The 25524-nt window shown below is 40.5% G+C and overlaps 1 protein-coding gene across 2 annotated transcripts in view; it reads left to right on the top strand.

The window, feature by feature from the left end:
• The window catches only part of vav3 (vav guanine nucleotide exchange factor 3), an 86904-nt gene that overhangs the window by 36571 nt on the left and 24809 nt on the right, over positions 1–25524 (top strand). For both annotated transcript variants that reach the window (XM_013913782.1, XM_013913781.1), the window contains exons 3-15: positions 2566–2624; positions 2790–2855; positions 5468–5576; positions 6539–6640; positions 7793–7861; positions 8607–8710; positions 9020–9119; positions 9391–9486; positions 11718–11786; positions 12783–12869; positions 12956–13041; positions 14415–14547; positions 20047–20156. In XM_013913782.1, the coding sequence (XP_013769236.1) occupies positions 2566–2624; positions 2790–2855; positions 5468–5576; positions 6539–6640; positions 7793–7861; positions 8607–8710; positions 9020–9119; positions 9391–9486; positions 11718–11786; positions 12783–12869; positions 12956–13041; positions 14415–14547; positions 20047–20156 (1190 nt within the window). The remainder of the gene's footprint in view (positions 1–2565; positions 2625–2789; positions 2856–5467; positions 5577–6538; positions 6641–7792; positions 7862–8606; positions 8711–9019; positions 9120–9390; positions 9487–11717; positions 11787–12782; positions 12870–12955; positions 13042–14414; positions 14548–20046; positions 20157–25524) is intronic.

Below are 25524 nucleotides of genomic sequence, written 5' to 3'. Positions count from 1 at the left end.
TCTTACATAACATCTTTACTTTGCTGACCAATTAAGTTTTGCACCAAAATCATGCCGTCTTGTAAAAAGTCCCATTTCATTTATGGACATTTTCCTGACATTTCTATTATTAGCGGCGCGACTGCAGATGGATGTAATGCTGGCGAGCCTTCCAAAAGTCTTGTGCAGATGGTCAGTTTAGTTGCGTGTGACTCATCTAGTCAGCTGAGCCAAAACAGCACAGCGCTTCGCAGAACTCGTCCCCTAAAATCGCCTGCCAGCTACAGCTGGAGGGCCTCCAGAAGCTCGCGGCCGAGTCGCAGCATTTGAACATGTTGTACCTGCCAACACGCTCTCCGGATGTCAAGCCCTTCATTCATTATTAGAGAGAAAGAGAGAGCGCTACATCAGCTTTGTCTAATAACTGTACGCATGTCGCCAGCTCTTTATTATCTCATTCGCGGCTCTGTTTAGATCGCAATACCAACGTGCATGCCCATTTCTGTATTCATAAAACAAGCAAGAGCACTGCCTAGACTGCATTAGAGCATTAGTGCTGTCTAAAGTCTGAATCCTTATTATCATCCTTCTTTGCTTGATAAAGGGCTAATTATTGTCTAACCTTCACGTACCTGCTTCAGGACTTGCGTCTTCTGTGTGACAACTCTACATCCAGTGTGTGTGTGTGTTTGGATTTTGCCACTAAATTAGTTTTATTAGTGTTCTACCTGTCCAAACCAAATAAAAGAGCGTCTGACAAAAACACGTGTCAGTGCCCTCAGAGCAGTGATCTTAAATAGCTGCGCGGTGCTTGACATACTCTTTTTTTCTTGTTGTTTTTTGCCTGGATTTTGTCTGTCAAGCTGTCATAGCTTATTTGTGAAGGTTGAGGTGGCTTGCAGGTGTACTTGTAAACAACAACAATAGCACATTCTACACGCATGTTTAGGGTGTGAGGGATTTAGAAGCACCAAGTAGCCCAACAAGCCATTTAATCCCCCCTGACACACACATAAAGACCCCAGTCCTTCACTGGGCAGCTACTTCAGTACTGCTGGTTTGATTTGAAATGCCTCCTTTGCATCCTCCCACTCTTTATTTTGCGCATTCTCAATGTGTTGCTGCTCGTGACGCATCAGGATTTCACAAGATTTCCATCATCACGTGAAAATGATAAGCAGCAGACGACTCATCTATCAGACATCCTTTCCAGCTAATACTGGTATTAAAAACAACCCACAGTTCTGCACATATGTCACACTCTCTGTCTGTCCTCTCTGTGTGCCTCTTAGAGGTGGGCCGATCGATCCAGATATCGATAGTATTGATACTGACGCTGGTATCGGTCTCAGATCGATACTAGCGTGATGAGATGGATTCTTTGTTTCTGTCCTCCAAGTTCACTCTGTAGCCTGCTGATTTATGTTAAACTAATTTTTTGGGAAATCAAAAAATATACCTCAAACATGCACTATGAAAAATGTGTTGACTGTCACATTTATTTTATTTATAGCCTATAGCACATTTAAACAACAGAAGTTGAGCCAAAGTGCCGTAGAGACGCCCACATTTATATTCCAGATCCCCAAAACCCCAGACACGAAAAGCTGATGTAGCTGAAAGATGTGTTTTTTTTGTGTAAAGTAATTGTGGAAAAAAAATCACAGTGATTCAGTGTCCATTAAAATTAGATCAAATTTTGAAAATCAGTGATGATTCATCACATAAGTCATACCACACTGCTCTACCCTACATGAACTGCCTTGATAGAGTAAAAGTACCGGTATTGTATCGGCAGTACTGTTTACTTGGTATCGGACTGATACCGAAATCTGCAGTATCGCGCAGCACTAGTGCCTCTGTTTTCAGGAGGGGGGGAAGGGAGCCGTGCGATCAGTATTGATCTCAGAAAGCTCCCAGGCAAATTTATCTGTATTATATCTGTGATGTGTTAGCGTGAGTGCAGGCTTGGCCTCAAAAAGGAGGTTTGTGGGCCGTTTGGCAGGTTTCAAAAACGGAGAATAAACAGAGTTCCCCTGTTGAGTTTTGACTCACATAACATATCTACATTCAGTCAGCTGAGTTCAGTGGTAATTAGTCAATCTGGTCTCTCACACACACACACACACACACACACACACACGCACACAGGTAGAGATGTTTAAACACACTGGAAGCAAATTTAAATGACATATCACACTAACAGCATCAGCTGACACACAGTTTACATCACACCTACTGACAGTAGGTCATGTGACACTGCTTTGTTGTTGGTGTACTGCTGCAGCTGTTGACTGGGAGCCAAAGCAATATTTTTTTGTGTGTATTACACTTCTCTTCTCTCTTTCTGTTCCTTGTTTCTTTTCTATTTGATTTAAATATAAAGTGAGTATTTTAGGAGGCAACGCAGTACAAAAATAATTCCACATGAAGATGTAAAAACAACACAGCATATGAACGTGTTCCTGTAAAATATGCCCCAGTTTGTTTGTTGAGCAACACAGAAGTGTTTGAAAATGCTGCCCTCGTGTGTCTGTTATCAGAAATGCACCTTTGTGATGTCCTGAAACGTGTTTTATGTTTCAGGTTATGGACACACTTTCTAAACTCTCCCACACTGTGATTGTACAACAGACTGGAATCAGGTATGTGGAAGTGAAATGTTTTAATACAAAACAATGCATTTCTTTCACTGCATCTTGTGATCTTAGTAGTGAACAATAAAATCTAATGTAATGGATGCATTATACTGCCACTGGAAGCTTGTGAGGTATTTTAATCCTAAAACACGGACTGCTTTCTCCTCTCAGGCCCTTTCCAACAGAGGACAGTGTTGAAGATGAGGACATCTACAACCACCTGGAAGACCTCATAGAGTATGCTCTCCACCCTTTTGTTTCCAGCCATATCCTTAAGAACATTTTAAGATGGATTTCTAATACACATGTTACATTTTAAAAAGTCAGCAACCTTGTGAGTCTTTATGTGCACATGTGTGTGTCATTATGGCACGCTGAGTAAATGTAAAATGAGCATACTCCAACAAAAAGGGGTTTTTGAGCTCTTTTGCAGATGTTTACACGTCTTTCCGGATGTGTGCAGACAGCTTTTGTCAGCATAGCTGCACAAGATGCAGTCATTAAACCTTTCACATGTCAAGATGCAGTCTGGGGTCTGACAGCTCACCGCTGTGATCCCATTGCACCGCAGTCTCTCTACTTTAGTGTTCGGCTTCCTCTTAAAACTCTCCACGCCTGTGAGGATAAAGCTGCCATTTGTTCCCTGGGTGTTGTTTGGAAGGCAGCCATTTTCAGCATCAACTCGCCCTGCTCTTTTCCTTAGTTAGCCACAAGTGGGGTGTGTGGGACTGTGAATTAATCATTTGTTGTTCAAGCCCTGCTCTGCAGACACCTGTTAGCTTAGCAGATTTAAATGACAGATTTTTCTGTCTAAAAATACCCTTTAAAGTTCATAGAGAGGGTGTTAGCTATACTGCGTGCAACCAATGTAGGTCGGTCGGTGTTCGATACCAACTAAAACCAACCTTTTTTTCACCTTTGGAAATAAAGCAGGGACAAAATAATAACATGACATAATCCTCCTCCATTGCAGACAGAATGTCTGGCACAGTCTCATTCATAGGCCTTCATCTAAATGCAGCTGTAGGACTATTGACTCTGGTCTATCTGATATGGATTTTTGAATGCATTTTTGTTTAGACTGAATGCGTCAGATGCCAATTCATGGACAGATTTTTTGTCCCTTCTCTGTTTTTCCAGTTCATAGCTCATAACACTGCAGTTTCCTGTCTGTTTCTGATCAGAAATACTGGCACTTGCATGGTAATTGAAGTCAGCAGAGAGACATAATCCTACAGCAGAAATGCTGTTGGAAACCTTTACAGTGACACAGTGGTTTGGCCCGTGTTTAATGCTGACAGCTCCTACAGAAGGAAGCGGCACACTAAGAGTAGTGACAGCAAAACAGTGGCTTGATAGCAGCCAGCACGGGAGGTTTGATGTGTCAGCCTGGATCTCACTGAACTGAGCCACATTCTCCCATCTGCTCAGCGTTTAGCAGCCATATAACGGACACAACAGAAACACGCGCACGCCGTTCCACACAACAAGAGGTTTCATTTCATTTGGGTTTTTTTTAGCCAAGCATACAATGTTGTTGCCCATCTAGAACCAAAATAAAGCTTTATATGTGCAAAGCATTTAGGATTAAGAGCAAATTCTTCTCTCTCACCACTGGAGATTTCATCTGTTCTAATCTGTTTTAATGTGCAAGGCTAACAAAGTGTTTAAATTCACTGCACTAATTTTTGAAGAGATAGTATAAGTTAAAAGTAATAGTTAAGGGCATTATTTCTCTGTATTCTAGATATCTAGTAATGCCCACTAAGTGTAGGCAATATTATTGAAATAAACTAGCTTGAATGTTAGCTATGAAGCTTTATGCTAGGCTGTTAGCTATGAAGCTTTATGCTAGGCTGTTAGCTATCAGTCTTTGTACTAGACTATTAACCAAACCTAGCATAAAAAAATTAGTTGGTTGTTTTACTACTACTTACTACTGTTTCTTAACAAAAGTAACAAAATCCCTCACACAAAAGCTGCTTATAAAACAGGAAGTGCAGTTTAGCATTTACATATTTTGTTTATGGTAAAGATGAATTAAAGTAGATTAGATTATTTCGACCTATATCTTCTTTTTACGATAACGTCAAGCTAAGCTGTCTTTCTCTATCATATTGAGACTATCTCTCCACCAGAGAACCAAGGTTACAACGTAACCTTATGTTCTGTAGCTCCTTTGTTAGCTTACAGAGGCCCACTTTACCCTCAAGTCCTAAATGAATTTTGACACATTGTCTCGTCTCTGTTTGAGTTATTGCCCTTTACTATAAGACATGACAATAATACATTAGACATGACAATAATACATTAGGTGAAGCAGAGCAGCAAACCACAGAGAGAAATATTTTTTTTCCTTTATGGTCCACCACCTATGCTGTAGATCTCTTATCCTTGACCTCACCTCCTGCTCCTTACCCTAATAAAACATGCTAATTGTTTACGTCCAATTATCCCCTTAGGTTTCTTTGAACTTGGGAACATTTGGTTCTAAAATAAATGTATGAAAAGTAAAGAAGACGCACACAAACACTGAGTCACATCATGTTAGCCCACCTGCTAAGGCTGCAGTAATTGGCTCCGATGTGAGCAGTCAGAACAGGCTGGTGGCGTCACACATAAAAGTCTTTTTTTGTCTGTGTGTTCCTCAGCCACTTTCACAGCAAGGGATTAAGTTTTTTCCCCTTCTAACAAGATTTGTAGTGTGGTATTAAAATCCACATCTGTAAAACCAGAACCGTGTGTGCTTGTCAAGAGAAGTGAAAACCATTTCATCCCACTCACTCAGGATCAAACAGCAGCGTGATGTAATGCAGTGTCACTGCCTTATTCTTTCATTTGTCCTGCAGTGAGAATGGAGTGGAGGATGAGGAGGACCTTTATGACTGTGTGTACGATGACGAAGAAGGCGGCGAGATCTATGAGGACCTGATGAAGACAGAAGCTGTCCCTCCTCCGGTTTGTCCACCTCTGTAACTTCACTTGAAAATGTGTTTTTTTGTTCTTGTTGTCAAAGACTGCAAAGAAAGACTGGTGAAAGAAGTGATGCTACCATCATATCTGATGTCTTAGGCCAGGGGTGAGGAACTCCAGGGCTCAAGGGCAGGTTTTAGATATCACCCTGGGTCAACACACCCTAATCAAATGACTAGTTCATTACCAGGCCTCTGGAAAACTTCAAGACATGTTGAGGACGTAGTGTAGCAATTTAAATCAGCTGTGTTGGATCAAGGACTCATCTAAAACCTGCAGGAGACCAGTCCTTGAGGCCTGGAGTTCCCCCACCCCTGTCTTAGGTGATGGGATCAGACATGGATGGCACTTCCCTACTTGTGTCTCCAAGTGTTCAGCTGACCACATCTTATTTTAAGCTCAATAAATCTTTTATGGGCAGTTTCAGGCAAAATGTAATGCAATGTGTGGTTTGTAAAAGCATTGGGGACAGTATGGAAAAATAACACCACATCCTGCACCGATGGCATATTTTTTTGTAGGTTCTTGTTTGGAAACCATTTAAAACATTAGTCATTGCAATAAAAAAGAAATGCTCAGAATGTGGTATCTGTTTGAGAAAATATAGCTTGAGAAATTGAACTTTTTTGAATTCTGAATGGACGTTTGATTATGTGGAGCTGGTCTTCATTGCTTTGTGGTTTCCATGAAACTTGGAATTGAAAATTTACAAAATAAAAATTGGCCTTCTTTTATCTTTCCATCTGAACTATCCTTCAAAAGAGTTCTTCTGAAACTTGGCAAACTTGAACAAAAGCACTGAAAGAAAGTCAGATGAACCTTGGTGCCAAAGCAGATTCTGAATGCCTTTAAAATGCTGTTTAAATTTCAAATATGCACTTTTTTAATTTAAGTGATTATTTATCAATGTATCTATTCAAGTGTATAATGTGTGCGTGTGTGCGTAGGCGTTCCAGAAGCAAGCAGAGACTGACATCAGGAGTTGCTGCTTGACAGAGATCAAGCAGACAGAGGAGAAATACACTGAGACCCTGGAGTCTATAGAGAAGGTACACACTGGCTGACTGGTGGTTGTCATTGTGCAGCCCAGGCTTCCTCACATTGCTACGTGCTGACTGAAATTTTAAGCAGGTAATCTCATCTGCATCCCATGCTGAGTTTGTACGCTGGCGATACTTGGAAACATCGTCTCGTTGAAGTAATCAGAATTATAACTGCCAGTTATTGTGATTTGGTTACATCTCAGAAGTAAAAAAGCGGCCCCCGATCACAGGTTTAGTGTGACATGACTGAATTAGTTTGAAGCTGCGGGCCCTCCAGAGTTCTCTATTAAACCTGCTGAGCGAGTGTGTCTCAGTTAGCTTGAGTGACGAGTACTTACCCACAAAGCTGTTGTGAAAGAACATAGGATGAAGCGCTTTTGGACATCTTTCACTAATATCCAGGTTGCCAGCACTGTTTCATAAATTGGTGTCAGTCTAACTAACTTTATTTCATTAGGTGGAAGTATTATCGCTCTGTTTCACTTTACGAAGGATGACTGGAAATCAATTTGGCCTCTTTATCACCTTCAATATGAGAAACTGTGAAACTGTAATGACCTCTTTTCGGGTGTAATGGAAACAAAAAAAAGCGGTGTAACACTCCGCACACCCAGAGAAAGAAGCGAGGTGAAGGATGTATTTATATTTTTGAAATTAGCCGTGAGTAAAATGTAATCCCAGCACTCCTTCCAACAAACGCCCTAACAGAGAGCTCTGAGAGCAGCCGCTCGCCTGTGGATGTGTTCCACCTTACCCGGCACTTTTTACAGGACTGTCTTGGACTACTTGTCTTCTACCTCTTGTGTACGTTCACGTCTGCTAAAAGACCTCGCCTGATTTCCCAGAGGAGCGCCTCAGTAGATGACTTTCGATATGAAGTGGATGGTGGAATTTAGTTTGTGCTCGCCCGCTCCTTTGAAATGTAGAGGTGACTACACTGTGGGAGTTTTCTGAGAGGAAATCATTAAATTGCAAACTCTGAAAATGAGATTATTGTCGTGACCCAGACGCTCCTGCTTGTTTTCGCTGACTGCAGCTCTTTGCAACTTAGCCCTATAATATAATAGCGTCTCATGCAAAATGACTTTCCCACTCTTACTCTAGAGGAACGAGGCTCTTTCTCTTCATTCATTCCCTCTCTGTGTTTCTCTCCTGCAGCACTTTATGATTCCCCTCAACACGTTCTTGTCCCCAGCTGAGATGGAGAAGGTGTTTGTGAATATTCCGGTAAGTCAACGCCTTTGGAAGCGGTCATCGTTGAAGGGGTTGCAAAATTCTCCTTTAAATGGTCTTTTCCCCCACCGACTGTCACAATAGGAGGAATGTAGAAGTGTAAAATAATGAAAGGAATGATGGCTTAGCTTCACACCTACATGGCAAAATTCAATAAAAAAAAGATTTTAAACCTTTTTTAAATGTGCATTAAATTAACATTACAAAGAGACTACTACTACTATTTAAGAGCCTTAACTGTCCAAAAACAGGTCACTGCTTTGTGTTGCATGCTAACATGCCAACATACTGACATCAAATATGCTGACTGATTGATTTACGTTCACTGTTTGACTGTGAAATGCTAACAGTGACCAGAAAGTAGCAAGAACACCTCAAGATAATAGCAGTGTCTTTAGTTTTTAGGTAGGTTTGCAAAGGCAACATGATATCAGTTTTGCTGCAGGCCTATACAATAAAAAAAAAAAGAAGTTTTTTTTAAACCTCAATAAACATGAAGCATGAAAATTAAATGAAATTAGTTAAAGTCAGAATTTTGGTCAAAGATTCTTATTGTGTGTTGACATATTTGAGGGCGGTACCTCAACATTTAGTGAGCTGTGATGAGCATTTCTAATGATTTTCTTAGTCATAGATCATTAATGGAGTTCTTGGAATGATCTGTAGCTTAGGGGAAAGAAATTGTTAGATGCAGGAGTTTAATGATCAGCACTGAAGATTTGCTCTTGTTGTTGTTCAGGACCTGGTTAAAGTCCACAAGTGTTTACTGCTGGAAATCCAAGATTCAGTCCACCACAGAAGTGCCCAGAACCTTTACCAGATCTTCATCACTTTCAAAGAGAGGTGCACACGGGGAACTTTATCTAAAAACATTGTAGTTTATTGTATTTAGTGTTTTATGTAATCCTTTAACAGTTCTGTAAAGCTCTTATAATTCTTTCTGTACATCCAAGAAGCTGCAAACTTTTATGTATATGCTGTGTTATGACAGGTTTCTGTGTGTTGAGTGTAAACAGTGTGTAGGTGTGAACCTATGTATCGCACCTAAGATCATCACTGTGAAGACTGAGAAAACATTTAAAGTCCTACATGTTGTGATTAGACTTCTTTCCAGTCCTGCTGTAGTTTCTTCACTTGTCAAATCTACCCCAGGTTGTTGATCTATGGGAAATACTGCAGCCATGTGGAGACAGCCATCGCCACCCTCGATGACATCAGCAAAAACAGAGAAGACGTACGCATGAAGCTAGAGGTTAATAGTTTTGTGCTCTTCTTAAAGGATGAGTGAGTGGTTATTGTGCACTGCAGTGGAAGCTGTTTGCTTCCACAGCTTCTCAGGATGGTCAGACTACGCCCTCAAGTGTCTACCTGAGACATTGCCGGTGATGACACTGCAGCTGGAAGCAGAAATTACTCTAAAAAGCTGTGATGCTCGAGTTTGCTTGCATTTACTTCTAGAAAGTAAAATAAAACCATTTTTTCAAAGTGAATTTAGTATTTTATTGATCCTTGTCTTTGTGCAGGAATGCTCAAAAAGAGCCAACTATGGCAAGTTCACGCTGAGAGATCTGCTAGTGGTTCCTATGCAGCGAGTCTTGAAGTACCACCTCCTCCTGCAGGTACCGAACTCCGTCCTAGTGCATCCTCGCTTGTAAATCTCAGCCCAAGTTTTCTTGAACAAACCTTTGAACCCTTTGCAGTAAACATTTATAGTGTTTAAAATATGTTTTATTTTTGTATCACGTAGATGACATCAGGCCCTCACACAGCATCTTGCTGTCTGTAGACCATCAGAGTTAATATTTTTTAAACCTGGACTGGCCTATAAATACATTTTAAATGTGTATCCCTGGAGATTAAGATACTTTTCTATGTCTGTGTCATCTTTGCTTTGTGTCACTCACTTTGTTAAATAGGCAGAATGATAAGGCGAGGATGCAGTTTGTGGTATAATGTATGGGATAAAAGAGACATGAAAAGATGCTATAACTCACAAATGATTGCGGATTGTCTAATTGAGCGTCCTCTTATTTCTACCTAAGCTCCTGCTTCACAGCTGCACAGTTACTGTTCTCGTGGATGGCTTTGTAAGTGACAGGGAGTTCACCGAGTTTACAGCTGCATCCCTGTGACCGAGAGAGAGAGAAGTTTGTTTCCTTCTCGATTATAAAATCAGTTTATAAGCAAGTGGACTCCCTGACACTACTCCTTGCAACCACCAGAGGCAGTGTTGACCACATTTTCTCTTTTGCTCCCCTCCTCTTTGCCTTCACTGCTCAGGCTCCGGGGCTCTTCTCTGCTCCTGTAGCTCCTTGATGACTGCGAGTCTCAAACGACCCGCACGTAATTGTCATCTGATGGAGACAATCAAGGAGGCGGTGAGAGAAAATAGATAAAGTGAAGTAGGGACTGAAAGGGAGAGCGGCAGACAGAACAAGATAAATAAGCAGCGAGACGAACAAACAGAAAGGGGAAGTATTATTTTGAACCGCTGGAAGCTCGGCCAGAGTCAGCGACAAGTTACTAATGTGTCACCGAAAATGAAAACATTCCCCATTTGGGCCTTTTTAATCATCCAAAACCTTGCCATCCTTGTCTTTTATAATACATTTTGAATGGACCACATATAATGGCCTGTTGAGTTTTTCAATTATTTTCATTTGGACATATTTGACACATTTTACACAATCCCAGAGACAAACCAGTTGTGTTGCAGGGAAGAGTATGCATAAATGTGTGACAGTTAACAATGTCTCCATCATGCTTTCTCCTCTCTTCATGATAGCTGTGTGTGTGCACGTGTTGAATCTATGAGGAGGGTTTATATAGGAAAGCAATTAATATTATAGTCATCTGTGCGTCTGCAGCTGGATGACAGCAAAGTCGACGCGTGCGCTGCTTCTTTCGCTCATTTACTCCTTTTTTTCAGGCAGAAATGTGCTTATTCCAACAGGGTTCCATAAAAAGCAACAAGAAAGTAGCGCCAAAAGTAAAAAAAATATATCTGTAGGAACAAAGTGATTCTGTTTGTGTCAACATGGGCTGAGATCCCCTCGGAACAGCCGGGTAATAGCTAGCTGCAGCGAATAAAGCATCCGCTGAGTTACTTTCCCACACGGTGACAGCCAGAATCTGTACAACTAATGTCTTGTCACTTCCTCTCGCTCCCCGAGTACCTCTCTTAGCTGGTTTCTTTCTCTCTTTTTTTCTCATCAATCTCTTGCTCTTTCATCTTCGCTGCCTCCGCTCATCACGGGCCCCCTCCCGCTGTACCTGCAGCGACACGATTCCCTGAATGAGTCCATCGTGCACGGGCCCCCGATATCAGTGTGACCACACCCTTACCGTGTATCTCGGGGGCTGCGTGGAGGTGGGAGCAAGCCTTGATAAATAGGCCTCTGTCGTCTTGCTAGTGATAATAATGCCCAGGTCGAGCTTGACTGACACCGGGGATTTCAGCAGCGCCGAGCGGACACATATATCTCCCTTAGCGGCTCAGTGTGTGTGGACATAGTGGGTGTGCGCCCGTGTGAAGGACATGCATGGCATCCTTCCTTATCCTCTGCCGCCGAGGTCTAGATGTCTTGTTTACGCTGCGGCGAGGCACCGCCAAGCAATTTCAGATACTTACTTGCGCACACACTCCTGCAATAGATGAGTGCACACATACGCAGTATCTGATTCACTTCCACAGCGGCCGTTTTCCTGTCGTATCTGGAAAGCTAAAGCCTCCAGTCCACGCGTGGCGTGTGGCATGTGTATATCTCATGTAACCCTTGTTTTATGATTCACAGCCTTTCCCTCCTTTTTATCTACTTTGTGTTTGTGGTTTGTTTTTTTTGTCCAACAGGAGCTTGTGAAACACACCCACGATGGCACTGAGAAGACGAATTTGCGGACCGCCTTAGATGCAATGAAGGTACGTTTTCTTTTCATATGCTCTTATCCTTGGGTGCACTGAAGGTCCAGAACAGGGCCATTCACCCAAAACGTACAAAAACTAATCCTGAAAATGAAAGAGAAATAAGAGTTTTAAAAAGGTAAGTGCAGACAAAGCTACATGGGCTCTTTTGATGAGAAACGATGAGGCTTCAGTATAAGCCTGAACAGTAGGTGGATGAAATGAAGGACCAGATATCTGGTCCTTCAGTTCATCTGCTGTTTCCACTTTCAAAGTAAATGACAATCGGAAGCAGATTGGCTCAAGACTCAAGCACAGTACTGAATGCAGATGAAGAAATACATACCCCCAACGCTAGTTTCACAGAACAACCCATCAAGAGCTAATAAAATGTACAAAAAAACAGCTCATATCAGAAAATGTTATTTTGATTTTACTTCACATTGTACTCAAAATTCCTTCTGGTAAGAAACACAGTGCGTTCATGTTTGTTTAGGGTACCTGACATGATAATTGTGTTTTGAGAGCTGAAGGTGGTCGTTAGAAACATGAAGAAAACCATTTCAGAATATAATTGCCTAGTTTGTTCATGTGTTTTGGGGACTCTGGTTCCATTGTAAACAATAAACGCAGCTTTGTTTTGTGTGTTTTGTACCTCAGGGGTCACCATATAATATCTAAAAAAGTTACCATAAAAAGTTCCACTTCATTTCACTTGCTCAACTTTTTGTAACTGCAGATAAATAAAGAAGCCTTCAGTGAATGCAGTGTTTAGTCCTGATTTTGTAACCCTGAAAATCTGTTCAGTAAAGCTGAACGCTCAGCTTAATTAAAGTCAAGTTTATTTCATTGCACAAGATCTTTTTGGAACAGAGAGACATAAAACTGCACGTAAAAGAAACAAACTCCTCGGCACAGCTGGATACTCTGTACCGTATGTAAGTAAGTTAAAAGATGCTTCTTTGTTTTCCTTTGTGTGTGCATGTGTGTGTGTGCATGTGTGTGTGTGTGTAGGATTTGGCGCAGTATGTTAATGAAGTCAAGAGGGACAACGAGACATTGCGAGAAATAGATCAGTACCAGAAATCCATTGAAAATCTGGTAGGGTACAGCTTTCTTTGAGATAATGACTGACAGCTTTTCAGAATGTCTTTCCTCCAGATAACCTTCATTTTTCTCGCCTGCAGAATCAGCGTCTGAGTAACTACGGGAGACCCAAAGTTGACGGGGAAGTACGGGTGGCCTCGGTGGACAAACGAGCCAAGCAGGACAGGTGAGATGCCGCGAATGGCTGGATGACTGCAGTCGAAATGGAATCAGGTGTTACGCTTGTTGTTTCAGACTAAACCTGTGAGATTTGTGCAAACTGAAGCCAGTGAAGTATTATTACTCAGTTAATACAAAGCACATGCTATGAGCATTTAGCTTATGCTGTTGTTCTTTAGGAACTTAACAATAACATTGAACCAGTCATATAGATGAAACTGGGCTGGGCGTCTTTTTCCATTAGAGAGATTTTGTATTGTTAGCTACGCCTTGAAACTTAAATTTGCCTGTTAAAATAACAGCCAGCCTGAGAGTCTCTGCAAAGCCATTGCAGGAACTGCAGAAGCCGACTGCTTCCAAATGCACTACTTTACAAAAGTCTCGTGTCACCCCTCATTTCTTTATATTTTGCTTCCAAGGAGCCAGACTTTCTTTTGTCTTGAGTAATAGTTCTCCAGGCCTTGTCACTCAGTCCAGTCCTTGTACCTGAACATTTTCACAGGAATGTTTTTTTGCTTTATTTGTTAAACCCCTTAACACTGACCTGCGAACAATTCAAGCATAAAAAGGGCACTTCACCCAAGAGATGAACCAGCGTTGTGTCAACACAAAGCAGAAAGCCTAGCAAAGAACCAGTTTTAAAAACATGGATTTTTTCTGATTTCTTTAGTTGATACTGTGAATCAGTTGAGTCGGTCTGACAGACATGAAATAGTATTTCAGTGGCAACAAACTGACTCCCAAAGAGTTGTTAGCTAAAAAGGTGGCATACCTCAGCATGATGTGCAGCATGTCTTTAAAAATAGAGTGGTACCTGCACAAACTACTACCTACAGCACATGAACCGTATCTGAAAATCTTGCAAAAATCTAGAAAGTAAAGGCCTGACACCAGACCTGAAGGATATATCCGGTCCTTTGTCTCATCAGAAATGGTCTCAGTGAAAGGGTGGCTGTCAAGAAGCCATTCTTAAGGAGGAGAAACAGGGAGAAGAGGCTGAGATATGCCAGAATACACATATGTCTGTGAAGGTTCTCAGTCATCCAGGTCATCGTAGTCTAAGGAGCTTGGAAAGAAAAGCGTCTGGACTTCTTTAAGTTGCTTGAAGACGTTTCACCTCTCATCCGAGAAGCTTCTTCAGTTCTAATTCACCTGTTTTCACACCTTGGCTCATGTGATTAGGTAGAAGATCATCAAAGAGAGTTCAGTCTGTGTTGAAGAATAAAGGTGGTCATACCAAATATTGACCTTCAAGCTTGTTAGAATCATAAAAATCACTTTTTGCCTTAAATACTGAATTTGACATAACTCCTCGGTGTGAATAACATGAACTATTAAGTGAGATGTGCTTGAATTTACTGGAACATTTTTGGATTGCAGGCACATCTTCCTGTTTGACGCTGCGGTCATTGTTTGTAAGCGGCGAGGAGACAACTACGAGATGAAAGAAGTGATCGACTTGCACCTCTTCAAAGTCACCAACAATCCCACGTCGGACAAAGAGAACCGAAAGGTCTGTGCACACACAGACACGAACAGCCAATAATATGTCTAAGATGCATTTACTGAATTTGTATCATTATTAAATAGTAAACAATCGTGCTTTAGCTTTAGCTTCTTACTTTAGCTTTGCTGTTGGTGTGAGTGTGTTCACACACACACACACTGGCATGTCACGTGTAGCTGACAGCATACAGGTGTAGTGAATCGATATTAATCGAGTTGATGACAAACGTTATGTTACTGCAGGTGTAATAAAAGCTTCCCATGTGTTACACCAAACAAAACAAGAGAGAGAGAGGCCAATAGGGAAATCATTAGAGCTTTCAAATCTTGTCAACTTGCTTGACCACAGCGTGCGCTTAAATGAAAAACTACCGCAAACATATGAAGGAGAACCATTGGTATCGTAGGTGTGAAAATGCCTCCAAACCACAAACCCCTTAATGTTACCTCGCTATGTGAGCTCTCCCACTAACACATGGTGCATTGCTGCTTAGCAAACACAGAATACAGAACTGACGAATAGATCGGCCCCCTTGTGTCAGAGACTGTATCAAGCTTTGTGAGTCTGGACTGAACCAGTATCTGATCCAAATATTGAATTGGTAAATCACTAGCAATGAGCTGAACCTGGATCTATATGGGCATCTGCTGCAGGCGCAACACAGTCACAAAGTGCAGAAATTACAGCTCGTAAAGCAGTGTGGCTCTAATGATTTCAAGAAATCTGAATAAGAAAAGCTTTCACAGAGTGGAAAGCTGAAGGGCCCATAAAGAGCTGATGTGGGATCCTAGTCTAGCTGTCACAGGGCAAGAGGCAGGGTGCACACTGGACAGGTCACCACTCTGTCACAGGGCTAACGCAGAGAGCGAGGCAGCTGCATGCTCACATGCACAACCTTGCACTGTTTCCTGTTAAAAGGGTGTTTTTCCTTCCCACTGTCACCAAGTACCTGCTCACAGGGGGTCATCTGATTATTGTAGGTTCTTTACCTTACAAAATAAAGTGTCTTGAGGCAACTGTTGAACTAAATTGAATGAATAGTGTTGGATGAAGGCACAGAGCGAACGTGCAAACTTCACACAGAAAGGCTCCAGCCAGTGGATTCAAACCCAGGCCCTTCTTGGGCATCAGCCATACTTTTCTAAAATCTTTGAACAATAATAATAAAAGTATGTGGTTATAAATAGGGACAAGAGGTAAACGTGATTTTAAATGAGGTTTTTGCAGAGCCAAAATAACACCGGGCTGTTTTGTTGCAGACATTCGGATTTGTCATGTCTCAATAAAACACAGGTAACTGAGAATCTTTGTACGCATGACTCTATACTGCATAATGTTAATTAATACTATTAGATGTTAGGTGTACTTACGTTTGACAGGTGTTCAGTGTAAGAAAGAGCTGGCTGTTGAATGACCTCCAGCAGTGTTTAATGGTATTTGAGAAGCAGTTTAATATCAGGTCAGGGAACTGGGAAAGTGAACAAATACATAGAAGAACTGTGCATCACATCACATATACCAATCACTCAGGAGTAATACAGTAAACACAATGGTGCATCAATACTGAGAAGATGTGTTCAGATTTTATTATGTAAAGACATGAGGAATTTTATAATGTTGTAGAACATGGCCAGGCGCGGACCCCCCCACACTGCTCATGAATAAGTCTCTCAGGTGAATTCAGCTAGCATGTACCTGCCAAGGAACATGCTTTTCTACTTTCAGGAAAGATATTGGCATTTCTCAGTCCTTTTTTTTCTTTTTGTTTTATCTTTCTTTGGTTCCAAAAGAAGTAACTCTATTCCACTTTTGGCAAGGCCACAGTGGTGATGTTGTACCACAGACACGCGGAAACATTAGCCACAATTCAATCGAGCTGTCAAAAATGAACCTACGCTGGCATTTTATGTCTCTACCAGCCGCACAGGGTTTATTCCTCACAGCTGCACAAAAACAAGCGTGTTAAGCGCTTTAAAAACTGGTTGATTAGGCTGGAGACTGACTTGTGGAAGAAAATGTCAGTCAACTTCTTTGACCTGACACATCACAGCTGACAGAGAAGTATGATTGTGACTAAGTCCCGTTGAAGCCGCACTGATCCGCTTCATTAACTGAATAAGAAAATATGCCCTGAACATTTAGCTTTTAATTTTATGGCGTGTTATCATCTTTCAGAAAGCAATAACCCACTTTAAGCTGTGAGTTACAGTGATTTTATAACAGCTAAAAAGAGCTTTAGATGACATTTAATTTCACCCAGGGCTCCGTGCCATCGAGTCTGTCCTAGCTCGACTTCATTCTACATTGTGGCTTTTCTGCTGCTGTAATAGACGACGTGAAAAAGTAATAAAATAATAACAAAACTTGCTTATTATTGTGCTGTAAAACAAAACAGAACAAAACAACAATCTGATATAACAACCAGTCAGCTATAATGGAGGCAAGTCTTGCACTGTTGAGCCCATTATCGCCTCTTTACGACTGAGTCAGCAAAGCTCCGAAACCGCGTTGGACTCCTGACAAACCAATTAACAGCACTAGTTCTGCATAATGAGGCGCCATAACAATTTATCAGTTAAATGCGAGTTCACGAAATTGACTCAACTTGCTTCTTCACAGCTATTTTCTAACCACCTGTAACAGCAACCTCTCCGCCCCGGTGCTGCCGTCTGTGCCGCGAGTCCCTGAATGTGCTGCTTAAATAGGTTCTGTGCAAAAAATCTTTCCAGCTCGCGACATAAACAATGAAATAATCAGCTGCAAAGAATCTTTCTTAAATAATTTGGTGCACGCTTATTCCAGCACATGTTTTACATTGTCTTGTTCATTTGCAAGGATCACACTGACACAGTGTCGGACTACAACAGTCTGCCTCCTCCCAGATGGTGTTATCATTAAACCTCGCTTTGGGCCTGACTACACACAAACACACGGTGAATACTAAATGCCAAGTGGGGGAAATATTGCCAATCATAATGAGGAATGATATCTAAGGCGTTCCAAGAAACAGTGATTTGGGTAATAATGATGCTGTAAATAGCAGACATTAGGAAGCTTAGACCCATATGGGTTTATATGGTTATATTTTATGAAACTCTGCGTCATTCACCTCTGACTTGATGGATATAAAGCAGTTTGTTTGATTACATATTTATGTTTGAGATGATGGAGGTGACAGTGGTGTCTGAGGGAAGTGGCAATAAGAACCTCCATCAAACCAGCGGCATTTATGTGCAAGTCATCTGGAGGTAAAAGAGTCTTAAACTCCTTTAACTCATAAGCCAAATGCAAACAACAATAAGAAAACTTTTGCCAAATTACCGTCATTGTGTGGAAGCCAACTTCTCAATGCTATAGCCTATGGTTTTGTAGCAAATAATCAAAGCTCAAATAATTACATGCAGGGCGTCACAAACATTCACAACAACTGTCGCCTCAAGGTGCTTTATATTGTAAGGTAAAGACCATAGATAATACAGAGAAAACCCCAACAACTTGACCACCCCCTGTGAGCAAGTGCTGGGCGACAGTGGAAAGGAAAAACTCCCTTTTAACAGGAAGAAACCTCAAGCTAAACCAGGATCAGGGAGTGACCTGTTGGGGGTGGGAAGGACAAAAGATGATCAGGAGGGGGAGCTGGGGTTCAGGAGGCAGCACGGGTTGCCTCTTAACTAAAGGGTCGGTTATACGACTAACTGCATCGCTTCCAGTAGATCCAACACGTGTGAATCTTAGACAGAGCACATAAAAAGGCTCTGTGATTGGATTTGTAGCCACAATTTCTTGAGTGCTCAGCTAAAATCAAAAAGTGCTACATTAATACCAGACTAGTCTTTTAGGTCATTGTTTGAGGGCAAATTTGGCCCCAAATGCCATGTGTTTCAAATGAAAAATGTTAAAAAAAAAACATCCATATGATTACTGTCCCAAATGTTGACTTTATAAAGGTAGCAGCTAAAAAATTCCTTTACTTGTTATTGACAACTAGTACAGAGTTCAAATTAGGCTGGATTATATCTCAAAAAGGTAAATGCTAATGCTAATGCTAATGACGCTTAGCATCTTCTGAGTGTGTAAACAGCTAGTTGTAAGGAAAGATTACTGCTTTACTGTCAACATTACTGTTGGACAATATTCCCTCAATATTGTATCAAGATGTTTTTTAATGAAATTTGCAATAATGCAATTTTTGATAATACAGAAGGTTTTTGTAGTTGCTCCCTTTCTAGATGCTAAATTGTTGTGAGGCTGGGATGCAGCTCTCACTCTCAGACATGTTTGGGCTTGTCTCGTTGTATAAACATGTGAGTGGCTATATCATTAATATCACAGTGTTACATCTTTTTGTCACATAAAAATGCCCAAAACACTGTCAAATAATACAGTATATTGCTTTTCGCAAAAAAATTGCCTATTACATGTTTAATTATAAGTCAGTGTGTGGTAGCTGGCACTTTGCTAATTATCATAGGTGTTTCTGTCTTTAATGGAGTGTTTCCGGGAGTACGGGGGGAAAAAATAAAGAGTGAATTTTGAATATGTTTTATGAGTATCGAGTAGATCTACTCATGTATTAATGTAGCAATGACTTTTGAGTACTCATGGGTCTGAACTCCACCACCAGTTAGTCTCTAGCATTTTATAATCTTTCTGAAATACCACAGTTCACTCTCGACATTGATTCACATGACAAAGATATAAGCATGGGTCAAAATAATTGATATTTTGGCAAGATCCACAAAGAAATATTTGACATTATAAGCCTTGGTGTGTAATCCTTTTGAATGCCAAGCAAAAGCATAGGAACTGACAGAAAGACAGACAAGCACCTCCTGCTTCTCTTTACAAATTGGTAGCTAGATGATATCTTTGCTGAGTGCAAGTGTTGGTGTCCACTGGGAATGCTTCTGTAGAGCGCTGCTTTCCTTTTCTCTTTTCATTCAATAGAGAAGATGAGCCGCTGTGCTTCGCTGACAGCGCTGTGAGTTTGGCTTGTTTTTAGCTTTCAGAGCTGAGTGCTACAAGTTCAAAACCACAACTGCGAGTCATAAAAAGTGCATCTCTCGAGCATCTGTCTTGTAATGTTGTCTAAAAAAACCCCAGATGCCTGTGTTGACACAGAGGCTAATGGACTAATATTTAGCCTTTGAAGTGGATAATGGTAACAGATTACAGGCCCGTTCACTACTTGGGTCTGTGCATGCAGTCTGATGCCTAGCAGTTATATGGCACAGCCACCTCGCACTCATTTTCTCCTTCACGCTCTGCCTCGATGTTTTGTCTCTTTCTGTCATTTCTTCTGCCCTCCAACCCTTCAGCCTTTGTGTTTGCTCTCCCTGAGGCATCCCTCTTTCATTTTGCATCTCTTTGTCTCCATCTGTCTCCCTGCATCCTGTCTCATTCGGCTCTCTCCCGCTCTGTTCGTCTTTCTCCGAAACCCTCCGTTTTTTTATTTGGCATTGTTGCACCTTGTGAGTCAAGTGTTTTTCTTTTTCTCTGTTGCAGTGGTCCTACGGATTCTACCTCACTCATAACCAGGGCCAGAGCGGCTTTGAGTTCTTTTTCAAGACCAAAGACCTGAAAAAGAAGTGGTTGGAACAGTTCAGCATGGCCATGTGAGTGAGCAGCTGCGTCACAAGAATGTCAGGACATCAAAATGCCGAGCGCTTTTAGTCCTGTTATTCAAGTTAGGCCAGTTGATTTATGAGGAACTTGACACCGTGACACAAAGATGAACAGACGATAGCGTGCTTACACGAAACTTTATACTCAGAAAGCTTAACTTGGATGCGTTTCATTAAAACATCAGGTGTCAACCGCATCAACCACCCTTCACCCTGAAATGCATTCATATTTACCCAAAGTGACAAACTGGTTCCAAGAAAGTCAAACTAGTGCTTCACTTGTAGAGCCAAGAAGGAAGACGCAACCAGCTGTATTCTCTGACTCACAATTAGATAATATACTAGGAAGGGCAGTATTACATTATTACATGAAGAAGCAGACTTTATTTTCATATGGAGTCTTATCCCATTACACAGTACACACAGTTACTTTCATATTTCATTATAATCATTGAAATGCAGCCACACAAGCACACTAGCTGCTGCATACTTCAGTCTAAGTGAAGATGGTTAGGGAGGACTGTGAAGCCCACGTGAAACACGAGTTACAGTAATCTGTATGTAGACCTCTGCATCATTAGTGTAAAAAATGAACAATACATTTAAAATAATAAATTGCACAAAGTGTCAGATATAGCAAAAATTATTAAAACTTACAATTAAAACCCACATGTGCAAATTAATATTTAATTTAATTTAATTTTTTTAGTTTGTCAGAAGGTTAAATAAACAGTTGACATTTAAAAAACAAAGAATTTTATGACATTTACAGTATTTCGTGATTCAGACTTTAAAGTGGGTGTAATAAAATCTCCAATTGGCTGATTCAGATTTTTTGCAGCTTCTCAGATGTAAGATACAGGACTGGATGGATTCAGAGATGTTATGTTTAAAATTCAAATGCTGTTAAACAATAATACCAAGATTGTTAGTAGAAGATGTGATTGTGGGCCGACACAAGAATATCAGATGCAGAGGTGCCGAAGGTACAGATAGCTCTGTACTTAAGTAGAAGTACAGATGCTACTATTGGAAAATACTCCACTAAAATTTGAAGTACTGATTCAACTTCTTTACTCAAGTAAAAGTGAAAACTTTGAGTATTTTCTCTGCAATCAAAGTAAGAAAGTAAAAAGTAGCTCTTTCGAGGACATTTATACCTGATGTGTTTGTGCAAAGCTAACTGAACCTTGTGGTATATTGATGTAATAATAAATAATATTAGTAGATACATTTCAATTCTAATAAATGTACTCGGCTTGAATCAGTTAAGTAGAAAATGAACAGAGAAAAGGAAAGAAAGTCAAAAGTAGCTCTATTTTCTGTTGTGTACTTGCACGTCTTTATCTGTAAACAGCAAAATGAGTAAATCTGGTGATTCATACACAAACAGGATTGCCTGTCATGTGTTACTGTTTAGGCTCAAATCCATTTAATAATGACTCCCCTCAATGTCAAAGCAAAAGTAACGAGCCCGTTTTGAAAATGTAAGGAGTAGAAGTACAGTTATTTGCTTCAAAATGTAGCGAGTGAAAGTAAAAGTACAGACACCTGATAATTCTCCTGAAGTACAATAATGAAGTATTTGTACTTTGTTACTTCCCACCTCTGCTGAGATGGAGTAAAAGTTGAAATCTGTAATTATTCCAATTATTATTCCAATCTGTTATAAAAACTTTTTTTTAAATCACTGACGTTGTTTTGATTGTTTTGATCGTCAGAACAGCAAAATTAGGCGGTGCCACTGCTGTTAGGTAGATGGGAGACTGCATATAGGAGAGGAGCTGGTGAAGACAGGTAGTTATTGTTATATATTATGACGTGTCTGTCACATAAGTATGATGACAATCTACAGTGACAACTTCACACACTGACTCTTGGCCAAGAACCCCGTCTCAGCATACTTAAACACAAGCAGAACCCCTGCACAGTGATGTGCCTTTTTAGGGCCGATTTTCATTGTGTGAAAGAATAAAATAGAAAAATCCTGCAGAAATCTTCTTGGTATCACTTGACCTTTACTGTTTTATCTGACTTTTCCTTTTTTGTTGCATTTGGGACTCCAGTTGAACTCTGTTGGAGTCACTGCACGCTGACAAACGATGCTAAAAGGGCCTACCCAGTGCCTTACAATGTGAAACCTGCAGGTCCTGACCAAGCATGAGTGATAGTCCTGCACAATGATGCGATAATGCACAGTGTGACAGCACGGGGCTCAAACATGAAATAAAGCTGTGATTCTGTTAATCAGGATTATTGTAATTTTATTTGTCGAGACCAAGAGGTGCACCGGAATCCCTCTTTCAAAAAAAGGAGAAAGAAAAACACTGAGGGCAGAGGCTTAGACAGGGAAGTATTACAGTGCAGGACAGCGTTATATTTAGTGAAGTTTTGGGCACCAGCACTGATGAAATGAATATGACATCTACAGAGCCACAGAGGAGATTATACAGATGTTTTCACACACTAACTGGTTTTCCTCCAGCTGAGTAAACATGTGTAAATATATTACATAAATATACGAAGTATTTGATCAGTGTTAGTGGTGCTGACTTTATGTGAGTATTTATCTGCCAAATCAGACATGCGGCGCTACCTGCTGTGGTGACCCCTTGTGAATAAGTGAGCAGCTGAAAGTGGCTTTAAAGTGTAAAAGACCAACACCCCCTCAGAAGTGTGGAGGGCCACGAGTGCCAAAATGAATTAACTAAATACATAATTAAATATAATTAAATATGTAATTAATTAATTAATTAATTAATATAGTAATTAATAGTAGCAGAGATGACAAAAGTACAGACATTTTCCTCTGTAGGGCAGATGCCAACAACTTATGGACACCTCAGTCCTGTTGTTGTGCCAATAAAACAAACAAAGAAAAAATCCTGCCCATGTTAACTCCTGACTATGGCGCATGGTTTTGCCTCTTTTATCTCTTTTTATGCGACATGCTCTGGTGATTAATACACGAACAGGATTTCCTTTCATGTGTTACTAAATGCTCATAGTGACGTGAAATAATAACTCCCCTCAAACACGTCATGGCCATTGATCAAAGACCACTGATCAATGGCCATGACTACCATGTCAGTCACAGCATTGTAAGATGGTGAAAGACGTACCCTTAGGCCCCCTCCTCGATTCAGAGGTGGTCTTTCCCTTTTCACATAAATAGCCTCGTTGACTCCGTGCTCAAGCCAGTGTTCCTCCCTGTCCAGGATGTGTACATCCTTATCACTGAAAGAGTGTCCACTGGTCTGTAGGTGTAAATCACCTTTTGGGAATTACTTACCTGGATGACTGAGCATGCATCAAGACATTTAAATAATAATATATGTATTTATCTCTAATTAATTATTGACAGATTTTAACTTTTTTTGATTTTTTTTTTAAATTTACTTCATTTTGGCACTCTTGGCCCTTCATACAGAAGCAGTATCAGTTTTATTATCATTAAATAAACATTAGTGTCATTAAATCTGTGTATTACTACATTTTCCTATAGATCGATGGCATAGGGCAGCTGTTATTGTATTAGTTTGTTGTTACACTTCTCACTGTAGTGAGTTGACAACAGTCTGCTTCTCCTGCAGGCTCTGCCTCAATTAAAACATAAAAATAAAAAAAAAAGACAACAATAGGACAAAATCTGTGAAATAACATCTTCAAGAAGGTATCAGGAAGTGAGGATCAAAAACATGAAGTGTTGTGTGATGTGAAACTGAGGAAACTGGAGCTTTGGTTGATTAATATTTGGGGCTCAGCTAACGAGCTATGAGACTTGAGAGGCGTTGCCAAACAGCGACGCGCTCCCACGGCGATGCTTAATAGATGATCTGTGAACAGTTGTTTTCTTACTCGCTGCCTTTGTGTCCAAACCACCCAGAATTTACTGCTTGACTAAGATTTAGCAGCCACGAGAGGTGGTCACACCATGTATGTACCGAAGCAGGGAAATGAAAATTCAACATAAACCTTTGCTTGAACAGCACACAGTAAAGGCTCTATCCTTGAAGATAAATTCAAATGAAGTCACACTGTGAGTTTATAAGTCTTTAAAATCGAGGCTCAATTTCAAGTCAGGTTTACGCTGCACAATGTTGCACTGGATAGCTTTACAAGCTTCGAATCGAAGAAAAAATGAAGCTGTGCAAATGTTTTTACAATGACACAGTTACAAATTTCATCTATTTTAAATTCTGTATTTTTCAAGCAGACCTCCTTCTTCTGGTACACAATTTCTAGCCAGTGACAGTGTTGACCTCAAAGCTGATGTCTTGGTTGACCCGGGTACAGAAGAGAAGACAGCACTGAAATTCCCCTTTCTGCTATTTTATTCTGTCTCAGCCCTGTTTGTCCTGTTTTCCACTGAGCATGTTGTAGCCCATTACCTTAGTCTGAGATTAAGCACTTGTACATAAAAGCCTAAATTCTTATGTAAACACTTATGCCGAAAACAAAGAGATGACCTCTGGAAGATAAATATATGGACAAAGCTGAGACATGTCTTTCTTTTCTTGTTTCCTTTTTGCTTTCCTCCGTACTCCCACCCATGCAACCATGTCCCAAGGGGCCGAGAACACCTCCCGTGTTCACTCCTAGTAGACCTTGGCTGTGTGCTTGCAATTCTCTCCTTCCCACTTCAAAGAAGCGTGTCAGGGAAATGTTGCTGTAGCCATGGAGGAGTTTGTTGGCTGCAATTATAAGTGGGGGGAAAAAAATGTACTTTTTTGTTCTTTGAAATTGACATTTTCATCAAAGAGTGCAGTTGATTGGAAAGTGTAACAAATAGGGGAGCAAGCAAGAATTAATTTTCATTCACTAATTGACTGAAGAGTGGTCATTGTTTATTATAGTTTGATTTTTGCTAATCAGGTACATCCATAACTTGTAGGCTTAGAGTTAAACAAAAGTTTGTTGTGCAGTACTGTGCAAAAGTCTTGAGCTACCCCTCTTTTTTTAATTCCATGGAGTCGCACTTCCTTATTATTATTTTTTTAAATTGTGATTCCAGACACCTCAGCAAATAATCAATTTTAATGGTATCTTTAGCACTTTGTAACTAGCCTCCTACACGTAACTTGTTCCCATTTTTTTGTTGAATCTATGAAAAATGTCAAAGATTACACAGTTTGACAGGAATAAAACGGTAATTTTGTAACAACAAGCTAATTCCCAAAGAGCTATTAGCCAAAGACTTGCATCTCTGCATGGTGTGCAGTCTACCCTCAAATAAGTTGAGGAAATTAGACAAGTGGAGAACAAAAAATTAGAGATAGAGGTCTTCCACTTCAGTAGCAAACAGTATCTAAAGAAACAGATAAATAATGTTTAGAAATGTGGAAAAAAACTGAAGTAG

The sequence above is a fragment of the Pundamilia nyererei genome, unplaced genomic scaffold (genome assembly GCF_000239375.1).
Source record: "Pundamilia nyererei isolate P.nyererei 1_Seehausen unplaced genomic scaffold, PunNye1.0 scaffold00150, whole genome shotgun sequence".
NCBI classification, from domain to species: Eukaryota; Metazoa; Chordata; class Actinopteri; order Cichliformes; family Cichlidae; genus Pundamilia; species Pundamilia nyererei.
Note: the sequence above shows the minus strand (reverse complement) of the source record. Positions and strands in the feature narration are given on the sequence as shown.